Consider the following 27,992-nt stretch of genomic DNA (forward strand, 5'->3'; position numbering starts at 1 on the left):
TTCCTTCATGATTCTGATTTCTTTTAGCCATAATATTTATTTTGAAATTTCAAACAATGTTAGTGAAAGATGCTCACCCTTCTCCTCACCTTTGGAAGGCCTGGGCTAAATATGAGAGCTTAAACAATTTAATCAATGCTTCCAAGGGAAGATATGGGCTAAAAGGGGAGGTGAGGAATGATTTAACTAACCTCACATTGTTGGACATTTAGGTTAAGTGAGGGCTTCCCAGGTGGTGCTAGTGGTAAAGAACCCATCTGCCAATACTAGGTTGGATTTCTGGGTGGCTAAGATCCCCTGGAGAAGGGAATAACAACCCACTCCAGCATTCTTGGTCTTCCCTACTAGTTCAGCTGGTAAAGAATCCGCTGGCAATGAGGGAAACCTGGGTTTTATCCCTGGGTTGGGAAGATCCCCTGGGGAAGGGAAAGGCTACCCACTCCAGTATACTGGCCTGGAGAATTCCATATTGCATAGTCCATAGGGTCACAGAATCGGACACAACTGAACAATTATCACTTTGAGGGCTTCCCTCCTAGTTCAGTCGGTAAAGAATCTGCCTGCAATGCAGGAGACCTGGGTTCGATTACTGGGTTAGAAAGATCCCCTGGAGAAGGAAATGGCAACCCACTCCAGTATTTTTGCCTGGAGAATCCCATGGGCAGAGGAGCCTGGAAGACTACAGTTCATGGGGTCACAAAAAGCCGGACAAGACTGAATCAACTTAGCATCCATGCACTTTGTACTGAAATCTTATTAGAGTTCTCCTCGAAAGTGAAAGTTGCTCAGGTGTTTCCGATTCTTTGCGACCCCACGGACTGAGGCCAGAATACTGGAGTGGGTAGCTGTTCCTTCTCCAGGGATCTTCCTAGCCCAGCGATCGAATCCAGGTCTCCTGCATTGCAGGCGGATTCATTACCAGCTGAGCCACAAAGGAAGCCCTTAGGTTTAGGATAAATTCCAAAAGGTGGGTCTGTGGGGCTAAAGGATGTGAAAATTTAGTTTTAATACTCTTGCTCCATATTGTCTAACTCCTTGCCAGGATATTTATGAGTTTATATCTTTACCAACATTGTGTGAGCAGACTCATTATCTTACACGTGTAAATAGGAATTTAAGATATTAAATTGTATGTTTTTTATTTGCATTTCTTACTTTTACATATCTTCATATTCTATTGGCCTGTCAGGACACAAAAATACAATAAATTACTATCACTTACTTCCTTGGTTATGAGGTACCTTGTGACCGTGATTATAAAAGTAGCTTTCATTCATTAAACGTGAAGTTCTCTGCAGACAGAGTCCAGTCCGTGGTTGATAGGCATTGCCAATACCTCATTTAACTCTCAAAACAACTCTGTATGGTTATTCTCATTTTTCACATGAGATAATCTACCCTTTGAGATATGGGGAGAACAGCCCCAAGTCACAGGGATGAGTTGAAACACGGGTATTTGGGCGGGAATCTCACCCTCTTGTAACTAAGCACTTATGGGGAGGAGGGAGACAAAACGTGCAAAAACAACAAAACCAAATCCAGTTCCCACCCACTTACTATTCCTTTCTATAATTAAGAGGTTCTAAATTAAAACAGATGTGACTTCTCAGCTACCAGACACGCGTCTACCAACCAGTTTCTGTCACTCCCAGCGTGGCGAGTGTCAGGGAGCTCTTGAAGAGCTCGGACGAGAGGCTGCTCAGCTCAGAGAGTCTTTCCCCTTTGCAAAGGGAAACAGCCTGACCGGGGAAAACGGAGGGACTACTACTATTTTCAAATCTTCCGGGGCCAGAGCGGTCACATTTTACCGCTAGTTCTTGGAACACCAAGGAAATGAAACCGGGAGACCGCAGACAAGAACCGCAGCAGCCCTTCAGAGCTTTAAGAAGGCGGAGGAAGGACGCAGGCGTGGTGCACGTTTCCGGGCCCCGGCGCACACACACTGCCCCTCCCCCACCGCGGCCCCACCGGGAGCGCTCTGCGCAGGCGCGGGCGCAGGTTGCAGCGACCGCGCAGGGCCTCGGCTGATGCCGTGGTGGTGCCCCACCCCCACCCCGACCCCGCGGCGACCCAGCGCTGCAGACCCGTCGCTCCCGCCCCAGCGCCCGGGACTGCGGACTCCGTGACCCTGCCCTCGGGCCTGTCCGAGCCGGAGCAGCTCGGGACTGCGCAGCACCCCGTGTGCCGGTGAGCGACCCGGGACGCGCAGCCCCCAGGTCCCCTTCACCGGCGGGGGCCGAGCGGGCGCCCCGGGAAGAGCCGAGCCGGAGGAGGAGGTGGCGGAGGGGAGGCTGCGGGGCAGAGAGGCGCTCCGGGCCGGGCGATGGAGGTGTGTCAGCTCCTCTTCCCCCGGCCCAGCCTTCTGCCAGGGGGGCTCCGGGCTTCGGTGCAAGCCCGGCGCACGGGGAAGATACCAGGCCCCCACGCCTTGAGCGGCCGGTAGCCCTTAGTTCTGCTGTTTTTCAGTATTCTTGTCCGACTGCCTGTGTTTCATCTTTCACCTTTCCAGAGTCGGCAGGCTGCATCCTGGGTTTGATGTAGCTTACGAAAGGCCCCGACTTCTTTCGTTTAGAAGCTCACGACCTATTTAAATTGGATGGAGTCCTGTACTTCGCCCCCCCCCCCTTCCATAATAAGCCTAAGATTCGTGTTGCTCTTAAGTAAATGAAGGGATTTTGATTAAAAAAAATAAAAAACAAATATTGAGCACAGGGGCCTAGTACCTCTTTATAAGTCTCCAGGAATAAAAGTGGTTAAACTTAGCAGCGCTTTGAGGAAAATCCAGTAGGGAGGGCAGGAATGGGCAGTGCCTGACAAAGCCTGGCACTTGTCCATTAACCTTGATGAAACAAACACCAGTCCCACGCCGACTCTAAGGCAGCTGTTACATAAGGATAGAAAACAGACTCCGACTCAGAGCCTCTTGTTGTTTTTTTGCCTTCTGTGTCTTTTCCCTTTAAGTCATTACAGTGGGAGGCACCCTGTACCTCTGGTGTGTTAACAGATCCTAAAAGGGTGCGTTTGGCGCCCTGATCCCAGGTCATCTAGTATTGCACATAAGCCCAAGGTCAAAGTGTGTGCGGTCAGTGATGTTAATTCACCCCTGAACTACCTGTGACTGGCAAGTATTGGTTTGGCTTGCATTAAATGTCTTTGGGCAAAATCCAGAGAAATATATGCATTTTTAGAAGTCATAAGTTATTTATGTTTTTGAACTTAATGGGCAGTGTGTACCTAGATTTTTTTTAATACTGAAAACAAGCATTTTGTTCATCACTCTGAAATTTTAAGTTCGTCTACTAGTTATATAATTTTTTATCCTGCTGTTTACCCTGGGTTTGAGTGACCCCAACACATAGATCACATACAAGTTTTAAAAAGTAGACTTTTCTTCATAGAATAAGATAAGTTGAATTATTTTGAGGGTCAGTTTTTTCTTATTCAAAGCAATGAGCATTTTTAAAGACACATCTTTTTATATGAATGCCTTTAGTAATCTGTTTTAGGAAGTGATAAAAAATTTATGGTCACGTTTAGAAACAGAAGTGGATTGCTTTTAAATTCTGCTTTTGCCCTTTGTTAATTTGTGCTCAGAATATCAACAGATTAAAATATATGGCTTAAAAAAAATTTTTTTTAATCCTAAAACTTGTGTGACTTCAACTGCAGTTTTACTGCATTACTTACCTGTGGATGTTCTTTTGATATAGGCACTAGCTCTTCCTATTTTTATTTGTCTTTAAATTTATATTTAATTTCCCACCTGCATTTTTGATACTGTTATCCTAAAAATTTGAAATTAATATTCAAAATTTTGCTGCTTTGTATTGGTGAATTATAGTCAATATTTTGGAATATTAATTTCTTAATTTTAACTTTCACTAACTGTTGAATGAAAGAAAAAAATCTGAAGGTTTTTTTTTTTGCATTTTTTTGTTGTTGCAAATGTTTAAAGCTAGAAATGTGAGTGTGAGAAAGATTGTGGATTTTGTCTATCACATAAGGGCATGAATTTTAAAAGGTGAAAAATACTACTTTGACATTACCTGGTGATACCTAGCTTTAATCTGCCCAAAGCAACTTTTGCTTTGCTGCTGTTTTAAAGGTAGAACATGTTTTTGTTTTATTCTAAGAAAAGTGAAGCCCATGTGTTTCTTTTCAGAGAACTCTTAAGAAAGTGTAGGCTTCTGTCAAATTTTAATGCTATTTGAAAGCCCTTTGTCATCACAAGTTTGATATGATATCATTTCATAATATTTTGTTAGAAAAGCACTTTTGGACTCTAGTAAATGGCTCCTTTATTTCAGACATTATTTTGATTGAATATAATTCCAACCCAAATGGTAGTTTGAATACTCCCTTAAAGATTATTTTAATTAATTTGATGAGTATAAATATCCTGTAATGTTTTTAAGTATACTTCTTTTTAAACTGAAGTTTACTGTAAGATTTTTTCTTTTTCTTAGACATGGGAAAGTCTTTTTCTCATTTGCCTTTACATTCAAATAAAGAAGATGGTTATGATGGCATTACATCGACTGAAAATATGAGGAATGGATTGGTTAATGGTGAAGTCCATAATGAAGATGGAAGAAGTGGAGATGTCTCTCAGTTTCCATATGTGGAATTTACAGGAAGAGATAGTGTCACTTGCCCCACTTGTCAAGGAACAGGAAGAATTCCTAGGGGTATGTGTTATTGCGCTGTTTCTCCATTAAAGAATAATTCCAGGAATTTTCACAATTACTTTAAAACTGATGGGTCTAAGCACAACCGTTTATGTTTTAAAAGACAGAATTAAAGTTAAAACTTCCTATCAGTTAGCTTTTGTCAAAAGGACACAAACATAAAGATTTTAATTAGGGATCCTAAAGCAATAATGAAAACCACCCTTCTACCTCCAATATTTTTTTCTTACCCACCTGAAATTATAGCAGATATGCAGCGTGTCTTGACTGTAAAGTTTTAGTCCCGTTTGGTTTCAACAAAGATCAGGTCACAGTTGCTTTGCTATAGTGGGTGTTAGGATAAGTAATGTGGTGACCAAATATTTTTAATTTGTTGTTTAAAGAATAATAATAAGCTGGTCACGCGCTAATTAGTTCTTTTTTAAAGGAACTACGTGAAGAGGGATGATACATGAAGATGAGCCATATAGGAAAAAAATCAGTTTGTGCCTTGTCATAGGAGGAGTCAGTAGGGAGTAATCCCCATGTGCTGTTTGTAGGTTACTTTAGTAGCAATGGAAGTAAGGAGAAATAATTTAAAAACCTTGTACTGTTCTCATTTACTGCTTGATTGAAGTCAGTATTTGACCCTGGAGAGATGCTGAGGGGAGGCCAGAATGACAATACCTTTGCAGAGGTAGTAGCTATTTGAGAATTAAAGGATTATTGTAGTTAAAGGATTAACACACCAGACTGGGGGCCTGGGGAGGGCTGGAGTCTCAGTTTTGCAATCTAGATATATTTTCGAAGTATAGCCAGTAGGCATTTTTGGCTGCCTGGATGTGCATTGTGGATAGTAAGGTGAAGGATGATCTTGAAGATATGTTTGTCTGAGCAGCTGGAGGAATGGAGTAGCCACTTATAAAAATAGAGAAAAGGTTTGAGTATATGTATCAGGGGAGAGAGCAGGAGTTCAGTTTTAGATATATAAAACTGGAGTTGCACTTTTGACATCTGAGTAGATTTGTTCAGTAGGAAGTTAGTTATACTAACGGCCTGGAATTCAAATACAAGGCCTAGGCTGGGGTCCTGTCGGTGTAGAGATGATACCTAAAGCTGAATTGAATGAGAGCACCAAGGTTGTCAGTGTGAATAGAAAACAGAAGAGACTTTAGCACTGAACCTCGGAGCATTGCAACATTTTGAGGTCGGTGACATGAGAAAGAATTAGCATAAGGACTCTAAAAAGAGCAGCTCGAGCAGAAACAGGAAATCCCTTTGTCTGCGGTATCCTTGACAATAAATGAAAAAAATGTACTCCTTGGTGGGGGAGAAGTTGGTCAACTATGTTAGATACCCCTGATCAGATAATGTGAGGACTTAGCACTGACCTGGGGATTTGGTAATTTAGAGGCCAGAGACCTTTTAAAAGAGCAGTTTTGGTAGCAAAGAAATGCATAAACGTGTGTAGAGTGGGATCAGGAGTGCATAGGAGGCGCAAAGTTATATCGTCAGAAAAGAGCTTTTTTTTTTTTAGTTTTGCTGTGCAAGAGAGGAGAGGAAACAGGTGATAGCTAGAGGGGACTGTGAGGTCAGGAGAATTCTTTGAAGATGGAATGGATAATGTGTTTGTCTGCTGATGAGACTGAGCCATAGAGAGAACACTGCTAAGGCAGGTGACGGAGTATTACAGTGTGCGGGCACAACAGGCTCCTCCTCCAGAGGACCATGGCCAGTTTACTCCTAGCAAGAGGAGGGGCAGAAGAGGACATGGGTGCACGAGCGGGTGGGCGGGTGGATGTGGTGTTGGTAGCAGCTTGGTGGGAATTCTGTCTTTGCCGCGTCGTGAACTGAGCATAAGGACAGGGGAGACGACATTGGAGGTTTGAAGAGAAAGTTGAAGTTACGAAATTGTAGTTGGGGAGAGTCAGGTTGAGAGTATGACCTCGGGAAATATAGTGTAAGTGTTGGCATTATTAAAGGCCACTTGAGATTAGTGATCTAAAATGAGACTGTTTTTCTCTATCTACTTTTAGCTGTGTAGATACAGGCATAGTAGCTAAAGGGTTAGTTTTATTTAATCAGTAGCCATTTAAACAGATGAATAGCACGAAATAGGATATGCACACACACACACACAGATACATGTTTATATGTGAATACGGTAGGGGAAGTATGAATGAGGGGAGGCTTGTGGAGGGGGCAGGGAGGTATAACAAAAGCATGATGGAAAGCTTTAAAAGAGAATTTGACTGTGGGCCTTTGATAGTTAATATGAAGAATCAAGTTTTCATAAGATTGGAAAATTGGCATTTAGAGGTCCATTTATTCATTAAGTGAAAGTGTTAGCCTCTCAGTCGTGTTTGACGCTTTGGTGACCCCATGGACTGTGGCCTGCCAGACTCCTCTGTTCATGGAATTCTCCAGGAAAGCATATTGGAGTGGGTAGCCATTCCCTTCTCCAGGGGGTCATCCCAAATCAGGGATTGAACCCAGGTCTCCTGCATTGCAGGCACATTCTTTATCGTCTGGTCCACCAGTGAGTGGATAATGGATAATGCTCAACCCAAGAAAGAAATATTGAATTTTGAAGTAACTTAATATAGAGAGAGGTGTCCTGGAAGAGTCCTGAAAGAGTACTGAAAGAGTCCCGGAAGGCTATGTGTACGTTTGGGTTCTTGAAGCCTGAGAGTTAATACATGTCAGTTTTGGTTTTCAGGGGGAATAGTTCAAGAACCTTTGTAGTTACAGGGCTTTCAGACAGCAGTAACAATATACTGCTTCTGCGCTCATTCAGATAACCCAGTTGAAATCTTGATGGAAAACTGGGTGAAGGAAAGCCTGGCAAATTCAGATCTGAAAGCCTGGACTTTGTGATTTTTTTTCCCCCACTGGAAAAAAGAATAACTCTTTCTCATTCTTCATACTATTTTGATTAGCTATAAATACACGTATGAAAAAACAGTGTCTGCTTTGGAGCTCAGCTGCTACTGGATAATTTTTGAAGATCTTGAGAGAATTTAATAAAGGAATGAGATGAAAGCCAGATGGTTTTCTGTTCTTTCCAAACCAGATGTTGATGAGGAGCCATTATACTTTAAATTAATCATGTTAATACATTTCTAAATCTAATTCTTTTAGGACAAGAAAACCAACTGGTGGCATTGATTCCATACAGTGATCAGAGATTAAGGCCAAGAAGAACGTAAGTAATCATTAGAAAATGGCAATTTTTTAAAAAAAATTTTGCTTTTCAAATATGTATAAATAAGTATTTTAGTTAAAACTATTAAAAGGAAAAATAGAATCAGGTTAAGTTATGCCATCATATCCATTATGTTATTAGAAAATAAAAAAGATTCCTGATTGTATAAGTTCTTGAAAGCAGTGTAGTATCTAAATCTTAAATCTGTTAAAACAGATAGACCTAAAAGAGCAATTAGGTCTCAGTTACACAGAGACAACATTTTCATCAAAAATAGGTGTTAAGGTATTCCCACTAACTTCAGAATAAATATGGTTATTCATACCATGATGACATAAGGACCCAAAAGTGCTTGGCAGCTTTGTGGAAGTTGTGATGAAATGCAAAAGGAGAGTTCCTAAGAGCTCTTGGAAAAAGTAAATACTTTATCCCAAAGAAGAGGCCCCCACTCAGAAGACTTCCAGTGAATTTCCTCTGAGAATATCCTATTAACATAGAAAATCTAAAAACTCTTTAACTTGGAGAGAGTGCACAAAAGTCCACAGAGATACACAGAGGGGCCTTGAGAAAATCTAAAGGAACTGGGCCATCCTAAGTCCTCAAAGACCTTAAGGAAACTCAATAGAAACTCCTACAAAAAGGAAGATACAACCTAAGGGAAAAAATTACTGACAGTAGAATCCAGGTTGTATAGAACAAGAGTAGGGATAAAAGAGAGAAGAGGTTCAGAAACTATACAGTTAGTCCCAAAACTATAGAAGTGGATATATGTAGAGACCATCTAATACTTTGTGTAACAACAGAGCATGGAGTCCTTGAACAGTGAAGCTATGAAAGCAATCCTGGCCCATCCTCACCACACAAAATGGCAACTTCTCTTAAAAGTACAAAAATGTATCTAATTTAAATATGAGCATTAAAAAAAGAAAATCACAATCAAGCATCATACAAAAGTTCAGTTCAGTCGCTCAGTCGTGTCTGACTCTTTGCGACCCCCTGAACCGCAGCACGCCAGGCCTCCCTGTCCATTACCAACTCCCAGAGTTTACGCAGACCCACGTCCATCGAGTCGGTGATGCCATCCAACCACCTCATCCTCTGTCATCCCCTTCTCCTCACGCCCCCAATCCCTCCCAGCATCAGGGTCTTTTCAAACGAGTCAGCTCTTCGCATCAGGTGGCCAAAATACTGGAGTTTCAGCTTCAACATCAGTCCTTCCAATGAACACGCAGGACCGATTTCCCTTAGGATGGACTGGTTGGATCTCCTTGCAGTCCAAGAGACTCTCAAGAGTCCTCAACACCACAGTTCAAAAGCATCAATTCTTCTGCGCTCACCCCTCTTTATAGTCCAACTCTCACATCCATGCATGACCACTGGAAAAACCATAGCCTTGACTAGACAGACCTTTGTTGACGAAATAATGTCTCTGCTTTTTAATATGCTGTCTAGGTTGATCAGAATTTTCCTTCCAAGGAGTAAGCATCTTTCAATTTCATGACTGCAATCACTATCTGCAGTGATTTTGGAGCCCAAAAAAATAAAGTCAGCCACTGTTTCCCCATCTATTTGCCATGAAGTGATGGGACCGGATCCTATGATCTTAGTTTTCTGAATGTTGAGCTTTAAGCCAACTTTTTCACTCTCCTCTTTCACTTTCATCAAGAGGCTCTTTAGTTCTTCACTTTCTGCCATAAGGGTGGTGTCATCTCCATATCTGAGGTTATTGATATTCCTCCCGACAATCTTGATTCCAGCTTGTGCTTCTTCCAGCCCTGAGTTTCTCATGATGTGCTCTGCATATAAGTCACATAAGCAGGTTGACAGTATACAGCCTTGACGTACTCCTTTTCCTATTTGGAATCAGTCTGTTGTTCCATGTCCAGTTCTAACTGTTGTTTCCTGACCTGCATACAGGTAGTAAAACTTATAAAAGAAGAACTGATCAAAATACTAACAGATGATAAAACATTATCAGAAAAGCAGATGAGAACTTTAACTTAATGCTTCCGTGTTCTGAAAGAGATTAAGGAAACTATGGAGGCTATGCCAGTAAAACAAAAAAGTCAAAAATTGAGGAACTCAGAAATACAGTGACTAAACCATAGAAGGATATGAAAAGAGAGTCTACAGGGCCCTGGAAAGAATTAGAGAAAAATAATTTTGGAGATGAAGACAAACAGAAAGAACACAGTACAAAGAGATGCCTTGGAAAGTGCGCTTAGAAGACAGAGTGGATACAAAGGATGAAGTCAAAACATTCACCCGTGCGCGCACACACACAAACAAAAATTAATGAAAAGTACTTGAGAGAAAGTGGTGCAGAACACAAGCCAAGGAGATCAAGCATAGATGTAACTGGAGCCCTTGAAGAACATCAAAGGAGGCAAGCTGAAGAAAGAGAAAACGTTTAACTCAAGATCACTTCCTTGAAATGAAACAAGACATGAATCTACACACTGAAAAGGCATACCATAATTTTGGAAATAACCCATCTTAGTGAAATTGCTGGACTTCAAAGGTAACAACAAAAAACTGAATAGCCCCTTTGAACGCCCAAGCAAAGGACTGATTAATTTAAAAAAGGGATTGAAAGTCAGATTGGCATGTTCCTTCTTGACCACAATGCTTTAAACACATAAGCAGTAAAACAGCACACCAAGTCTTCATGGAAAGAAAAATGCAACTAGGATTTATACACAGTCAGTCTGACCCTTTATTATATAATTTGCAGATAATTAAGAATGTCCAAGAAATTTAGAGTTAATTTCTTAATAACCTCAGAGTGGAGCTGCTTTCCCAACTATGGTTTAGAATCCAGCAATAGAAGAATAGATTAATAAATTTGGATAAAATTTAAAAAGTTAATAAAAGTGTAGGTTAACTTTTAAAAGATGAAAGCAAAAACAAGATGCAGATCAAGTCAGGATGCAAATAGCAAACTAAGAAGTGGTATTTGCAAATTATTAGTAGAGGTCCAATATCCTTACTCTAGAGTTTCACAGTTTGAGAAGAAAAAGGCTAACCATACAAAAAGTAAGATCTGTGAATAGCCAGTTCACAAGGAAGAAAAGCAGGTATCTTTTAAACATGAAAAGATGGTGAATCTCACTCATAGGAGAAATGCAAATTAGAACAATACTGAGGTACCATTTCTTGTGTATTAGATGAGCAGAAGTCCAAAATTTTGACAGTGTTATTTTGTTGGCAATACTGTGTGAAAACAAGCACACTTGTGCCTTACTGCTGAAGGCGAAATTTGGCCTTATCTGTCAAAGTTATACACATTTACCTTTTGGCTCAGGAATTGTACTTTGAAAAATTTATTCTAAGGATTACTGTCAAATACAGGGAATAGCATTTGCACACGTTATTCACTGTGGCAGTATTTATTTTACCAAAAACTATAAATAATGTAAATGGCTACTAGTAAGGGACTAGTAGAAGAAGTTACACTAGATCTATATGATAAAATGGAATGAGGAAGAACTGTATTTTACTAAAGCATGATATCCAAAGAACATTTTTTTTGAAAACACACACAGGCATGCACACGGAGAGAGAGACAATAGAATGATAAACTATAGACTAACAAAATTGATTACCTTCAGAGTTTGGGACAGAACTTTGAAGAGGCAGCAGGTAAGCAATTTAGATATCTGTGTGTACATGTATATATTTCTGTTGTTTAGACTTTAGATCATGTCCTTTTTTTAATATCACTTAAAAGATTGTATCAAAAGTAAAAAAAAGCAGTTCCTAAAAATTGAAACAAACTGAAACAATTGATTCTAACTGTGTACCCAGTTGATAAAATAACCACAGATTTTCACACACAAGTGAAAATTCCATTTCAGTAAATTCATCAAGGAGTCTTGAAATCTATACTTTTATAAAACTCCGCAGCTTGATTCTAATGAGCAGCCTGCTTTGGGAATTGTTCTATCTATAATAAGCCTGAAATTTTAGTCTCCAAAAAGATAAATATGTCTTTTAAGAAGAACATTTTAATGCTTAATAGATTCAAACCTACTCTGTTCAATACTTTTATAATGTAAAAAGATGGTAAAAAAAAATTATACATCTTTTCCTGCTGATGTAATAGAGGAAAAATTGAAAATGAAAATGTCTTCTCTGAATGTTTCATTATGTAATTTTTGATGCATGCATGTTTAAATATTTCACTTTCCTTTTTTTTTCCAGAAAACTGTATGTGATGGCTTCTGTGTTTGTCTGTCTGCTCCTTTCTGGACTGGCTGTGTTTTTCCTTTTCCCTCGTTCTATTGACGTGAAATACATTGGCGTCAAATCAGCATATGTTAGTTATGATGTTCAAAAACGCACAATATATTTAAATATCACGGTAAGAACATGTTTATATTAATATTTGACTTCATTCCTTTATTTTTAAAATTTTTTTATTGCGAGGTATTTGCTTTAGAGTATTGTGCTTGTTTCTGCCATACATCAACATGAAGACGTCATTCCTTTATCGTGTTAAGCAACATCTTTGTCCTTATTGAGAGAACGTGAAAGGTAACACTTTAATACTTAGTTTTCTTTCTTTATGTCTGATGTATTGACCTTTTCTATCATCTTTGATTCTGCTGAAAATGGCAAATTCTGTGTATTCAGAATCCTTAGCATTTGAAGATGCCTTTGGGAGGGTAAAATTAAATAATTAACTGGGAGAAAAATTTTTACAATCTGTTTACTTTTCAACATTAGACTCTCAGTTGCTCCTAGCAAGATGTTAATATAGTTGATTGAATAGATGTTACACATGTAACATTTCCATGTCCTTGTGTTTTGTGAAACACAATTTTTGCTGTCTTTAACAGACCATTCGTTTGTTTTCAAAGGTAGTGAACAAGTGATTGACTTCTCTTGTAAATTAGTATGTGTGAAAATCTTTGTTTCTCAGGACAGTAGTTTTTAGGATTCTGCAGCCTTCCCACACCTGAAAACAAGCAACCAAAAACCTCAGAGAAGGTCTTGTACCTGTTCTACATTTATGTAAGCATGGTTTGCAAATCTCTGTATTATCAATAAGGAGGATACATTGCTTCTGGCTTTAAGGTACATCTGTGTGGCAGTGATTTGTTTGGAAGGGTGATATTGGACTTCATTCGTTTTCCTTGAAGAGTTGTTTGTTGTGCTAGAGGTTGAGGTCGATGTGCCTGTGGTGCTGGTTGGGAGGAGGGGGGTTGAGAGAGATAGGGACTGAAAGGGAAATGTGTGTTGGGTAGAATTACTACTTAATTATTGGAAAAAAAGAATTCACATGGATTCATTTATCCTTCTTTTTAAAGAAGAAACTTGAATTAGCTATACTCTGTCAGCTATTTCCATACCATTTACGTTGTATTCACAGCTATGTATGTAGCATTTACACTGTATTAGATATTAGAAGTAATTTAGAGATGTTATGTGGAGGATGTGCGTAGGTTATATGCAAATATACACCGTTTTATATCAGAGACTTGAGCATCTGCAGGTTTTGGTATGATGGAAGCTTGAGTAGATGGGATAGTTGGTCCTGAAACCAATCCCCCATGGATACCAAGAGATGACTAAACATACATGTGCTAACTCTGTGTATAAGCATTTCCATGCATATATTTACACATTTTAAAATGGAATTATATATAAAGGGTACACACATATATGTGAGTGTATATACATGCACGTTTTCACTTAATTTATCTCACTGCATTTTCCCATATTATGTGATTGCATGTAGCGTTTTACATGGCCATATTACAATTTTTACTCAACCTTCTTAATAGTTGCTTAGTTTTGATATTACAAATATTTATTCCAAAAACATCTTTGTGATTAAACTTTGTGCTTCCATTTCAGGTTATTTTTTAAGGATAAATTCCTGAAAGTAAATTTGCAGTTAAAGATCATAGATAGTTTAAGGCCTTTGATAATAAATCATCATTATTTAAAAGCCTATGACTGCAGTTCCTTGCCTTATAAATTAAATGGATTCTCACTGTTTTCAGCAGTAAAATTTTTTATTTTTTGTACTAAACTTTTTTGTCCTGTCTTATTTTTTGTTGTCTCTCTTGATGTTTATCTTTGTGTTATCTTTTTAACTACCAATTTATCTTTCTGTAATTCTTACAAGTATTTCTGTTTCCAGCCTGTTTTGCATCTTTGACCCCTTTAATATTCTAATGAAAAGTATGGACACCTCATCAGAAAAAATGTGTACCAGTATTAAATAGGACTCTAAAATTTTCCTGGATCCTATTCCTTGGTCTTTATCAGAGGGTCCATTGACCTAAAATTTGCAATTTTTTACTGTAGTGTCTAGAAATAAATGGAGAAGGACATGGCAACCCACTCCAGTATTCTTGCCTGGAGAATCCAAGGGACAGAGGAGCCTGGTGGGCTGCCGTCTATGGGGTCGCACAGAGTCGGACACGACTGAGGCGACTTAGCAGCAGCAGCAGCTAGAAATAAAATGATACTGGTATTAAGAGCCAAGTAGGTGAAAATGTTTATATATTTAGAGACAGGTTATTTCTACTATTTTATGGAATTTTAAAACATTTCTCTACATTTAGCAAAATGAATGCATAAATGTGATCATAAAATTGCTGGTTGCTAGCACATTTTTTTTTTAATCATTTTTATACTAAGACCATTTTCTATCTTCTTTTCACTTATCCCATGTTGTCTCATTCCATATCTTTCTCCATATTCATATTAATTTACAAACTCACATGTTCAGCTTTTCTTAAATCATTATTTAGTTTTAAAAATAATATTTTGTATATACTTTTATGCATCTTGGTTTTCTCAGTTGTTAATACTTTGCAGGAATCACTCCTGATTTTCTGCTTATTTTCTGTTCATTCATTCTTTTTAATGGCTGCATATTATTGCATGTAATGACATAATATTATTTTTCAAGCATTCTACTTTATGTTGAACATTCACTTTATTTTCAAGATTTGTGTTTTTTGTTTTTTTGCCACTACAAATAACACTGTCATTAATATCCTAATGTTTTTATTTCTGTGGAATAATTGCTCAGAAGTAGAATTGCTAGGTCAAAGGTTAATACATAATTTAAATTTCAATGAATATTGCTGTAATCTTTCATATATTTTCCAGGAATGCAAAAATACACCCTTTTGCCCATATCCCTGCCAGAAATAGAATCCGTCATTTTCTATAACTTTTAGTTTAATGGATATAAAACAATATTCGACTTTTATTTAAATCAACTTTTCTCTGACCATAAATTAATTTGACAAATAGTGTTTCTTGGCCATTTATATTTGTACTCTTCTGATTTCTTTACTCATATCCTTTGCTCTTATTTTTTTTTAATAGGAGGCTTTATGTCTTTTCCAGTTTGTAAGGCCTCGTAGTATAGGTGATAACCATTACTATCTCTTCCAAGTACTTCTTCAAGATTTATTATTTGATGTCTCGTGATTTTGTTTATTTTTTCTTTTGTTAGCACTATTTTAGATGTTTGGTTATTTCCTGATTTAACAGTTTTTCTTTTCATTGACTGTTTCTAAAGTAATTTCAAACAGTTGTTTAAGTTAGAATTGCAGAAGTTCGGCCCAGCTGTTAATTAAGTGTGGAAATGATGCAACTGTATTTCTTTTTATCAAGTCTTGAATCTGTCCCAATTCCTCTTAAAAGTGACCTGTTGGAAACCTCTACTTATGTATAAGTTAAAATTTTTTATTTAGTTTTTTTAAAATAGTTTTTTTTTAAATAGTTTATTTAAAGTTTTGCTTAACATTTTAAAAGGTTGTCTTTGTATTCAGTAGAATCAGAAATAACTTAGCCTGTGAAGACATGTACATATTAACATTTAGAAAAATTTGGATGGAACTTTAGAATTACTTTTATTGAAAAATAAAAAATAATTTTCCTTGGGGACATATAGCATGTTGGCGTAAGTCCTCTTGGAGGAGGTAGCTATTAGCCCCACCATAGAGCCTGTGCGTCTAGTCAGTTAGTTGTGTCTGACTCTTTGTGACCCCACGGACTGTAGACTACCAGGCTTCTCTGTTCATGGGATTTCCCAGGCAAGAATACTGGAGTGGGTTGCCAGTCCCTTCTCCAGGGGTTCTTCCCCACTCTGGGATTAAATTTGGGTCTCCTGCATTGCAGGCAGATTCTTTACCATCTGAGCCACCAGCCCTACCACAGAGCCTGCAGACTCCAGGACTGGCCTGCTCAGGCCAGACAGCTAACAGGGAGGGAGCACAGCCCCACCCATCAGCAGAAAATTAGATTAAATATTTAGTGAGCCCTGCCCACCTGAGCAAGACCTAGCTTTGCCCATAGCCAGTCCTTCCCATCAGGATTCTTGCACAATGCGCTTATTCTCATCCATCAGAGAGCAGACAGAAGCAGCAAGAACTACAGCCCCATGGCCTCCAGAAAGAAAACCAGAATCACAGGAAACTAACCAAAATGATCACATGGATCATACTGTTGTGTAAATCAGTGAAGCTATGAGCTGTGCCGTGCAGGGCCACCCAAGGTGAATGGGTCATGGTGGAAAGCTCTGATAAAATGTGGTCCACTGGAGAAGGGAATGGCAAACCACTTCAGTGTTCTTGCCTTGAGAACCCATGAAGAGTATGAAAAGACAAAAAGATATGACACCAGAAGATGAGCTTCCCAGGTTGATGTGTCCAGTATGCTACTGGGGAAGAGTAGAGAAATAGTTTCAGAAAGAATGAGGAGGCTGAGCCAAAGCAGAAATAACACCCAGTTGTGGATGTGTCTGCTGGTGAAAGTAAAGTCCAATGCTGTAAAGATCAGTATTGCACAGGAACCTGGAATATTAGATCCATAAATCAAGGTAAATTGGAAGTGGTCAGGCAGTAGATGGTGAGAGTGAACATCGATATTTTAGGAACCAGTGAACAAAACTGGAAATGGGCAAATTTAATTCAGATGACCATTATATCTACTACTGTGGGCAAGAATCCCTTAGGAGAAATGGAGTAGCCATCATAGTCAACAAAAGAGTCTGAAATGCCATACTTGGATGCAGTCTCAAAAACCACAGAATGGTCTCTGTTGGTTTCCAAGGCCAACCATTCAGCATCATAGTAATTCAAGTCTGTGTCCCCAAACACTAATGCCAAAGAAGCTGAAGTTGAACGATTCTGTTAAGACCTATAAGACCTAGAACACACACCAAAACCAGATGTCCTTTTCATCATAGGGGATTGGAATGCAAAAGTAGAAAGTCAAGAGATACCTGGAATAACAGGCAAGTTTGGCCTTGGAGTACAAAATGAAGCAGGGCAAAAGCTAACCGAGTTTTGCCAAGAGAATGCACTGGTCATAGCAAATACCTCTTCCAACAATGCAAGAGATGACTCCACGTGGGCATCACCAGATGGTCAGTATGAAAATCAGATTGATTATATTCTTTGCAGCCAAAGATGGGGAAGCTCTATTCCATCAGCAAAAACAAGACCTGGAAGTGACTGTAGCTGGGATCATGAGCTCCTTATTGTAAAATTCAGACTCAGGAAAGGAGGGAAAACCACTAGGCCATTTAGATATGACCTAAATCAAATTCCTTACGTTTATACAGTGAAAGTTACAAACAGATTCAAGGGATTAGATCTGATAGAGTACCTGAAGAACTATGAACAGAGGTTCATAACACTGTATAGGAGGCAGTGACCAAAACCATTCCCCAAAAAGATGAAAGAAGGCAAAATGGCTGTCTGAAGGGGTCTTACAAATAGGTGAGACAAGAAGAGAAGCAGGAGGCAAAGGAGAAAGGGAAGGATATACCCAACTGAAGACTGAGTTCCAGAGAATAGCACGGAGAGATAAGAAAACCTTCTTGAGTGAACAATGCAAAGAAATAGAATAAAACATGGAAAGACTAGAGATTTCTTCAAGAAAATTGAAGATACCAAGGAAACATTTCATACAAATATGGGCACAATAAAGGACAGAAATGGCAGGGACCTAACAAAAGCAGAAGAGATTAAGAGGTAGAAGAATACATAGAAGAACTGTACAAAAAGTTCTTAATAAACTGGATAACCAATATGTTGTGGTTATCCAAATGTACAATCTGGATTTAGAAAAGGCAGAGGAACCAGAGGTCAAATTGCAGACATCAGTTGGATCATAGAAGAAGTGAGGGTATTCCAGAAAAACATCTACTCTGCTTTATTGACCACTCTAAAGCCTTTGTGGATCACAACAGACTGTGGGGGAATTCTTAAAGAAACGGGAATACCAGACCACTTTACCTGCCTGCTGAGAAACCTGTATGAAGGTGAAGAAGCAACAGTTAGAACTGGACATGGAACAATGGACTGGTTCAAAATGGGGAAAGGAGTACCTCAAGGCTGTATATTGTCACCCTGCTTATTTAACTTACATACAGAGTACAGCATATGAAATGCTGAGCTGAATGAATTCCAAGCTGGAATCGAGGTTGCCCAGAGAAATATCAAAAACCTCAGATGTTACCAGACTTATGGCAGAAAGCAGAGGACTTAAAGAACTTCTTGATAAAGGTGAAAGAGGAGAGTGAAAAAGCTCACTTAAAACTCAACATTCAGAAAACTAAGATCATGGCATCTGGTCCCATCACTTCCTGGCAAATAGATGGGGGAATAAATGGAAAAGATGGCAGATTTTATTTTCCTGGGCTCCAAAATCACTGCAGACAGTGACTGCAGCCATGAAATTAAAAGACACTTTTTCCTTGGAAGAAAAGCTATGACAGACCTAGATAGCATATTAAAAAGCAGACACATCACTTTGCCAACAAAAGTCCGTAGACTCAAAGCTATGGTTTTTCCAGTAGTCATGTATGGATGTGAAGGTTGGACCATAAAGAAGGCTGAGCGCTGAAGAATTAATGCTTTCAAGCTGTGGTGCTATAGAAGACTCTTGAGAGTCCCTTGAACAGCAACGAGATCAAACCAATCAATCCTAAAGGGAATCAACTGAGAATATTCATTGAAAGGAGTGATGCTGAAACTCCAATACTTTGGTCACCTGATGCCAAGAGCTGACTCATTGGAAAAGACCCTGATTCTGGGAAAGGTTGATGGCGAGAGGAGAAAGGGCCACAGAGGATGAGATGGTAAATGGCATCACTGACTCAATAGACATGAGTTTGAGCAAACTCTAGAAGATAGTGAAGGACAGGGAAACCTGGCGTGCTGCAGTCTATGGGGTTGCAAAGAGTTGGACGAACTTAGCAACTGAACAACAACTTTTATTGAATTTTGCTAAGGCCACAAATACATTTTATAACATTGATTTTTCTATGTTCTGGTACTATACATTTCCTGGGCCTACTCTTTAAAAGTGTATGTTCATTGTAGGCATTTTATATACATAGCACTCATGCAAAATCCAAATAATTGGTTCATTGAATGTTCTTTGATGTTTTGGGGGACAATTTACTTCCTCCTGGTAAATGAAGCATAGCCACAGCTGGAGTCATTTCTCTATTAATTTTGAATACTTCTTTATTATGCCTATTCTAAGACAACTTGCACATTTTCTACCTCCTTTCTTTTTCAGAATACACTAAATATAACGAACAATAACTATTATTCTGTTGAAGTTGAAAACATCACTGCACAAGTTCAGTTTTCAAAAACAGTTATTGGAAAGGCACGCTTAAACAACATAACCAGTATTGGTCCACTGGATATGAAACAAGTAAGCTTCATTCAGAAAATACTTTGGAGGAGTTAAATGCATCTCAACTTTGTATATAATATTAACTTTCAGGAGATGGGGGTTTTCCTAAAAAATTAGACTTTGAAATGTATCCCATACATATGTAAAAGAAAGTCATAGAATCAAACCCATAAAAAGAGAGATTTCCAAACTCTCAAATGTGTCTGAAATAATTGATATTTTGATACCATTCTCTGTTGGTTTATTTTCATTTTTTGCCTTTCAGATTGATTATACAGTACCTACTGTCATAGCAGAGGAAATGAGTTATATGTTGTAAGTTCTGATTTTTAATTATTTTCTCTCATTAAATTATAAAGAATAAGTGTGTGTGTGTATGTGTGAATATATAGGGCTTTCCTGATAGCTCAGTTGGTAAAGAATCCGCCCGCAATGCAGGAGGCCCCAATTCAATTCCTGGGTTGAGAAGATTCACTGAAGAAGGGATAGGCTACCCATGCCAGTATTCTTGGGCTTTCCTTGTGACACAGCTGGTAAAAAATCTGCCTGCAGTGCGGGAGACCTGGGTTCAATCCTTGGGTTGGGAAGATCCCCTGCAGAAGGGAAAGGCTACCCACTCCAGTTTCTGGCCTTGAGAATTCCATATACAGTCCATGGGGTCATGGGGTCACAAAGAGTCTGACATATATGTGTGAATATATATATTTAATGAAAATGTGTGTTTAATTTTCCATCATTTTAGCAGAGACAAGACCACATTTTTAGAATATTCCTTCTGGCCTTTGATCATCTCTGTTCTCTCTTTTCAAAATGTGTAACATTAATGTACATATACCTGTACACATAGTTTTTTTCACATTTAGGATCATGCATATCATGTCACTTTTTATTTACTATGTTATAAAAATCATAATCTCATATTCTATAATTTTTTTGTTTTTGTATAGGAGGACTACAAATGCTAATGATGTTTAATAGTCTATTCTGGTTTGAAGTTGTGAAACTTTTAAATTAGGTCTAAATGATTATTAACTCTTGTTAAGTAAAAAAATGTGATAATTTTTTTATCCTCTTTTGATATCAGCCTGATACAGAATTTCTGAGTAGGTAATAATCTGGTTACTAAAATTTCAAAAGGTAAAAAAAAATAGAAGTAGTTAGTAGACAACTCTACATCTGCTGTAGTATGAAAGCGTAGAATAAGAAGCCCTGAAAATATTAATCATTTGCGATACAGAAAATGCTTAACCATTTAATGGCTATTTATTATATCTTAATAGTATTTCTACTGGCTTTAACATAGGGAGAGGAATTGTAATTAACTATTTTATTAATAAATTTATAATGTCATAGTTTGTGTGTATTTACATTGCTTTTTTCTTTAACAGTGATTTCTGTACACTGGCAACCATCAAAGTACATAACATAGTGCTCATGATGCAGTAAGTGTGAATTTTTTTTGGAAAGAATTTCTTTGTTTCAACTTCAGATGTATAACATTAGCTTAGCGTATACACATCTTTATAAATGCTGTCTTATTTGTATTTTAAGCCTTACATGAGTGCAGTGAGGTGAAGTAAACAGTTTCCCACTTTACACATGAGGAAATGGGAGCTCAGAGAAGTAGTGAAGAACCACATGGCTGCTAAGGAGTGAATCTGGACCTTCCGAGAACTCGGGAAATGCTAGAAATTGATACAGACAGAAGGATGAGCTCAACAGCCAATTCCTTCACTAACAGTAGTGAAGAGAAACAATGTTATTGGTTTGCAAGTTGGGTGCTTTCCTAAGCCATGAGAACATTGTAAGTTATAGGTTGGGTCTTTAGGCCGTTAGCTAACACCTGATTAACCCTTTTCCTCTGATGAGAGAACTATGTGAATTTTTTTAAGAGTGCAATGAACTAAATATATTTTTAGCCAAAGATAGGTGTTTTGAAAAAAATTACATTTTTTTGTATATAATTATTTGGATAGGGCTTGCTCAGTCAGCATTCCTGTTGTCTACTGGGGAAGTACTCCCTAAGAGACCCATGTCTGCAACATTAAGTTATCATTAATCAAATGACCTCTCCCTGAAAAGAATTTTGATATATAAAGTATTCCCACTTTAGAAAGATTTTTTTAATATATAACTATTCAGTGCTTCTCTCCATTTATTTTATTTTTAGAGTTACTGTAACAACAACTTACTTTGGACATTCAGAACAGATATCCCAGGAAAGGTACCAGTATGTTGATTGTGGAAGAAACACCACGTATCATTTGGGGCAATCTGAATATTTAAATGTACTTCAGCCACAACAATGAAGACTCAGAGATGCACCTGGAGAAAAAAAATACCTATTGATATTTTCCAAACTCTGAAGGATGAGGTACTTCGTGATCTTAAATTGAACAACCTAAAGTTTACACTTCTGTTTTAAGAGTACATCTAAGAATATGTGGACTTGTAGTTTATTACAACTCTCCACTCTGTGTTTGTGATATTTGTACCAGCATCCTTTATTTGAACCTAAATTTACTGATTGATGTTCTTCGCTCCTTTCCCAAAGGGGAAAACTAAGACTTCTCCTTCAGGATAATAGATGGTATTTAAAATTCACAGCTCTAATCACTACTGAAAACATAATTTTGGTGATGAACATAATTTGAGAAACTTTATTTCTGAATGTTTTTATAGAAAATTACAGAGGGCCTATTACTGATGAAGACATTTAAAGAATACCTTTTCTTTTTTCCTGTTTTATAAACTCCCATTGCTACTTGGTAGTATTTAAACTATGTGCTATTTTAGCTTTTAGCTAAATATTTTTACTTTTTCATTTTGAAATCCCACTCATTTGCATGGTTTTGTCAGTGTTATTTCAAGCTAGTGTTTGCATAACACTTATAAACCAAAATAATTTTTGCAAAATTTCTGTACCTGAAAAATTTTAAAAACCCTTATATAATGTGTTTCACATGTCTTTCCATGTTACAGTTGTGTGAAACTTTTGTGTAATATGCAAGTATAACCATTTTATGTACAGTATTGTAAATAAATTATGCATGGATTCTAAATAGTTGTAATAAATGTTAAAGTGGTACAGATTTAAAATCTAGTAAGTTGCTCATAAAAATTAAAAAAAAAACCAACAGGAAAATGAAATTCAGAAACCTCTAGAATGTGAATATGTTTCCAAATACATATTTGATCAGGTATAACATAGATTTGAAATAAAATATTTTGGTGATCCACTTTTTTTTAATGTTGCTTTTCATACTAAAGAATTATGAAGACACTTTTCATAGCTGTTAGGTACTCAGATCATCAATTTTGTGAATGTTTTAGAGGTGAAATTATTATTTTGGTAAAATTATCCAGGAAATCCTGTTATAAATTACGGTGGCTATAGCAAAATAAAACCTACACTCTGCTTTTTAAAATTTAATTACTTTGCACATCATGGATATCAGACCTCTAGGAGTTACATTTTTTAAGTTTTCTACTTTTGGTTTAGATTTTGTTTAAAGTTGTTCTCAAGTGTAAATTATTGACTTACTTTACTATTTTATATTTTTACTACCATTTTGCATTTGGGCTTTTGGCCTTTTCACTTCCCAAGTTCAGAGTACCTTTTAAATACATGCTACTGAGCATAGGGGCTGACTATTGATACCAAAAACAGTTGTTGGCTTGAGATTAATTTCCTTCAGTTCCTTAGTGACAAATCAGGTTACCCCTGTCTCTACCCGAAAAGTGCCTAACTTAGGTCTGAAACATTCTTATTTATAAGTCTGACTCTCTCAACTATAAAACATGAGCTTTATTTAATTATAAGTAATTAGAGCTAATGAAGCCCTCCTTTCTGCCTTTAAACCTACTCAGGTTTCCCCTTAGCTTTCATATCCTTTTTTCTAAGTTTTCCTCAATGAACCATTTTAATGGATGAAATGTACTAACTTCTTTTTTTGTTTTTAACTACTTAGTCTCCCCTTAATCCATTGCTAACTCATCCATCCTTATTACTATTAAACTAAAATCACCCCTTTAAATTAATTATGGATTTTGTGGTCCAACCCAATCTTTAATATTTTTTCTGCCATGTTTTTTGACCACCCCTGTCTCCTTGAAATTGCACACTTCACTCCCGTGTGGCTTCTATTTGTGTTTTTCATATTGTTCTCATTTCATTTTTCTCAATCTCCTATCTTCTGATGTTATTATAAATGGTATCCAGACCCTCTTCTGCCTCAAAATTTCTACTTCTGTGTCTTAAACAATCACCTCCGTTAGTACATCCAGATCCGTTTCTACATCCCTGACCAGTAACCTATCTAGTTTCTCATTTAGCTAATGAGTTAGACTTCCCCAGTAGCTCAGACATTAAAGAAGCTGCCTGCAGTGCAGGAGACCCAGGTTTGATCCCTGTGTTGGGAGGATCCCCTGGAGAAGGGAATGGCAACACACTCCAGTATTTTTGCTTGGAAAATTCCATGCACAGAGGAACCTGGCGGGCTGTAGTCCATGGGGTGGTAAAGAGTTGGACACGACTGAATGACTGACAGCTTTTAGAGAAAAAAGTATTTCAGTGACTGTGTAAAAGCAAAAAATGTTAAAAAAAACAAAAAACCATATTTTGTTTTGTCTCATTTGTTCAAAATCATCCTTTCAGGTATGTCTTCTTCAAAAATCAATCCTAAATTATTTTGCTACTTTGTATCTTTTAACCTTGGAAAACTATATAGTGTAAACTAGTGGACTTTTGTTTTGATATGTAGCACTAATATCCTTGTAGAGTGGATGCAGAGCATCTGCTGAAAAGTCAGGAAAGTTAGAGAACATTTGCTTTTACTGACTTAGTTCTAAATATTTATTCCTTCTTTGAATTAAAAATTCTTTATTCCTGCTTTCTCTGGCATTCAAATCAGAAAGAAACTGAAATTTAAAATAAGTTAAAAAAAATAGAGAAATAAAGATCACTTGTGACTATTTTCACAGAGGGTTAAGTAACTGCCAGAGAACCCTAGAGCAAAGTAGGCTGTCAATTAATACAATTACAAAAGCACATTCTAGTAATGCAGACTTATAGCCATTAAAAAAAAATCTGAAAAGAACAGATGAGGTCATTTCTTAGGTCATTGTCCAGTGCAGTCTCTTACATGGTAATAAGATTTTTTAAAAACTATTCTCAGACCTTATTCAACAAACATGGTAAAAATGTTAATTTTTTTTTTTCTTCTGATACTTCCAAGAATAACTTCCTTGCACCTTTAATAGACTGGTCATTCTAACCAAGCCTACATGTTTCGATATTACATTTATATAGCACCATGCCCTTTGCAGAACTCTTGTTTTGTCATATCATTTGCCAGATTGTGAGTCAGAAAAGGAGGGTGGTAGGAGCCCCATCTTTTAGAAAAGGAAAAAGAGGCATGGAGAAGTTGAGGGACTTGCTGAATATTTAATAAATACTTTAGCTGATGCCAGACCGAATTTTTCTGTCTGCCATATCTGTGCTTGGTCAATTCAATCACCCATTGGAAAGCCCTGTTGACTCAGGTTAGTATAAGTAAAAATCAGAGAAAATAGGTACATAGGTAACATAGTGACAGTCCAATTAATACTAATGAACTAAGATTTTGGATATCTTGAAATTAGTACCTTAAATATTTTCAATGGGAAATGAACAGTTGTAAGATATTTTGGAGCATAATCTAGAAGTTAATTTTTTAAGTAGCTTAATTTTCTGTTAAATCTGTGATTATTCCAGTAAAGATAAGAGAGAGACTAATTATAAAGAAGAGATTAATGGATTTAAGATTTGAAATAAGTTTGAAAATATTAGACCCAGGTAAACCGCTTGCAGTTTCTAAATAGCCATCTTTACTGTACCATGTAACATGTAAATGACCATGGTTTTATTTGTGTGCATTTTTTCCATGCTTTTTTGTTTGTTTAGGCAAATGACATAATTATTTTCTCGAAGAATTCATGACAAGAAAATAAAATTCACTTTAGATCTTCTGAATCATAGTTTGGGAACAACACAGTGTGGTGTTCAAATAGATAGGAAGTGATCGCCAAAATAAAATGAAAGTAACTTAAAGACTTCAGACGTCAGCCTGATGAATCTTTGTGGTTCTTAGTCTTATTATTATTGCAATATAATTCTGGATGCTTAATTGGAGTACGTGTCCCCAACTTTCTCTCATGCCATTTGACTTTTTTTTTGAGTTTTAAAATAAATAATGTTTTGTATATTGCTATGTCTTATTTAAGAAAATGATTTGTTAGATACTTGACCCCAGAGTAAGTCACTTTTCAGTATAGCTAATGTTTATTGATTACTTTCTGTGTCACATACTGTACTGTACTAACTTTTCTTATTATCCCTCAGAAGAGTCCTTTAAGGTAGTTACTGTCATTACCCCTCCCCCATTTTATCTCTGAGGAAATTTGGGTTTTAGAGAGATTAAGAAATATACATAAGCTTTAAAGTGGCAGATTAGAGATTCACAACAGGTCTGTTTTACTCAAGCATCATTGTTCTTACAGTAAGCATATTTTCTTTCTAGCCTTTAAAAATGTTTTATTCATAAAAATGTATTGGATATTGCACTTAATATGTAGGACTGAGGCTTTTGATAGTATTTTTAAGAATACTATTAAGATACTATATTATTTTATAAATCTTCAGTATAAAATGTTTATCTTAATTATTAATGCTTATCTGTTAGGGTTTCTTTCTAAAAGAGATAAAATTTTAAATTTACAGGTACATATGTCTTCCTTGATTGGGCTTCCCAGTTGGCATTAGTGAGATTGTAAGCCAAAGGTTACTCATCATTTTATGATTTTTTAGCTCATAACATCTGAAAACAGTAACTACTTGGCTCAAATACATCTAAGAATTAATTTTATTTCTTTCTCTTTTTTTGTAATATCAGATTTTAAATAAGATGTTAAACTATTTTAAGGAAAAAATATGTTTGAGGTGGGATAAAAAGACTGTTAAACATTATTTCTTTAAAAAAAATTATTTTTACATGAAAACTAGATATATTTGTGATGTGTTCAATCAAAAAATTCACTACTATATCCCAGATCTACATATTTCAAAGTAAAAATGTTCACTTGTCAGCTGAAATTTCTGATTAGAACCAATATTTGTATATTTTTGTGCTTAGAATTTAAATTTCACAGTGGATTTTTTTTTTCTTGAAATTGACCTTTAATTAGGATGAAAGCAAGTGATATATTTATATACTATAGGGATAAAAATGGTAATTTTCACTTTTAAAAAACTACCAGTGTGATTATGTTTTTAGTTCCTTTTACTCATGTTTAGCATAGACTTTTAAGTTAAAAAATACACTGTGGTCTGTATTGACCCAAAAAGTATTCCATAAATTAAACAAATATATGGCAAGTTTTTCATAGCTGAATCTAATTCTTCTAGAAGGAAGTTATTGCCTTCTATTTAATTACATTAATTGAAATGTGTTTAAGAGAAATGTTTTCAGCATATTTTGTATACTAAAAAACAAAAGGGGTTAGTATTGGGCCAATGGCCAAGAGGTAATGTTTCTACCTTGTAGACTGTTACAGTTCAAATTGTCCCACTGCCCCCAGAATTTTAGAAACTAGAAGTCTGGGAGATGCTATGTCAGCTGTCGGCGGTTGACTGAATGCTGTAAGCTGTATTCATCTTTTGTTACTGTGTGAGATGGGGGAAATGCCACATTGCACAAGATGCATAATTTCATTGTATAATGATTTAGGCATATAATATCAGCAAGCTTGTCTTGTGTGTTTTGTCTTATATTTCCTCATAGAACTAAATTAAGTAAGATTTTGGGAAATGATTTTAAAATGCTTTCTGACTCGACATGCTTGGTCAGAAATTGTTGGCATTGGTGGGTAGGTTCTAACCAGTGATTTTAATTGTGCAATAAATAATAACAGAGTGTGAGACTGTGTTTGGGCACTTACTATTTGTTGATATTAGGTATTAGCCTCCATTATAACATACTAAATTTCCAAGTTGAGCAGTTCTGTAGTTTTATCTATTGTTGCTGTACCTGTAACAAAACATACTTACGACAGAAAAATGAACAGAAGTGCCCCCAAATACCATTTTTTAATTCACTTGTAACTGTTCCTCTTGTACTTGTGTATGACAAAATCAAATTTGTAAAAATTTTAGCATGAAAAATAAAATTTGTATCAGTCAAGTGTCTTGGCTATGCTTTTGAAATTGATTTTTTTCATCTGCTTCCCTTCTAATTTGTTGCTTAATACTGTCTAGTCTACTAATATCTCTGAAATCTGTCTTGTAGTTGAAATCTCTGTTGCTATTAGTCCCTAATTTTTTTTTACTGAATAAAGCCCTAGTCCCAACTGTGGTGTTGGGAATCTTTCTTCAGAATCTGGCCACAACCTACAAT

At 36.9% G+C, this 27,992-nt stretch overlaps 1 protein-coding gene across 2 annotated transcripts; it reads left to right on the forward strand.

Annotated features, from left to right (window-relative positions):
* The first annotated feature begins 1,961 nt into the window (after window positions 1–1,961).
* TMEM106B (transmembrane protein 106B) lies at window positions 1,962–27,779 on the forward strand. 2 transcript variants are annotated; one of them, XM_043462736.1, is made up of 8 exons: window positions 1,962–2,187; window positions 4,467–4,688; window positions 7,809–7,872; window positions 12,076–12,235; window positions 19,438–19,578; window positions 19,826–19,875; window positions 20,949–21,002; window positions 21,731–27,779. In XM_043462736.1, exons 2-8 carry the CDS (start codon window positions 4,469–4,471, stop codon window positions 21,867–21,869), a joined length of 828 nt encoding a protein of 275 aa, XP_043318671.1. In that variant the 5' UTR covers window positions 1,962–2,187; window positions 4,467–4,468; the 3' UTR covers window positions 21,870–27,779. The 2 variants fall into 2 exon arrangements, with proteins under 2 accessions (XP_043318671.1, XP_043318672.1); XM_043462737.1 differs by lacking the exon at window positions 1,962–2,187 and adding an exon at window positions 2,954–3,121.
* The last annotated feature ends 213 nt before the right edge of the window (window positions 27,780–27,992 follow it).

The sequence above is a fragment of the Cervus canadensis genome, chromosome 3 (assembly GCF_019320065.1).
Source record: "Cervus canadensis isolate Bull #8, Minnesota chromosome 3, ASM1932006v1, whole genome shotgun sequence".
Classification (NCBI taxonomy): Eukaryota; Metazoa; Chordata; class Mammalia; order Artiodactyla; family Cervidae; genus Cervus; species Cervus canadensis.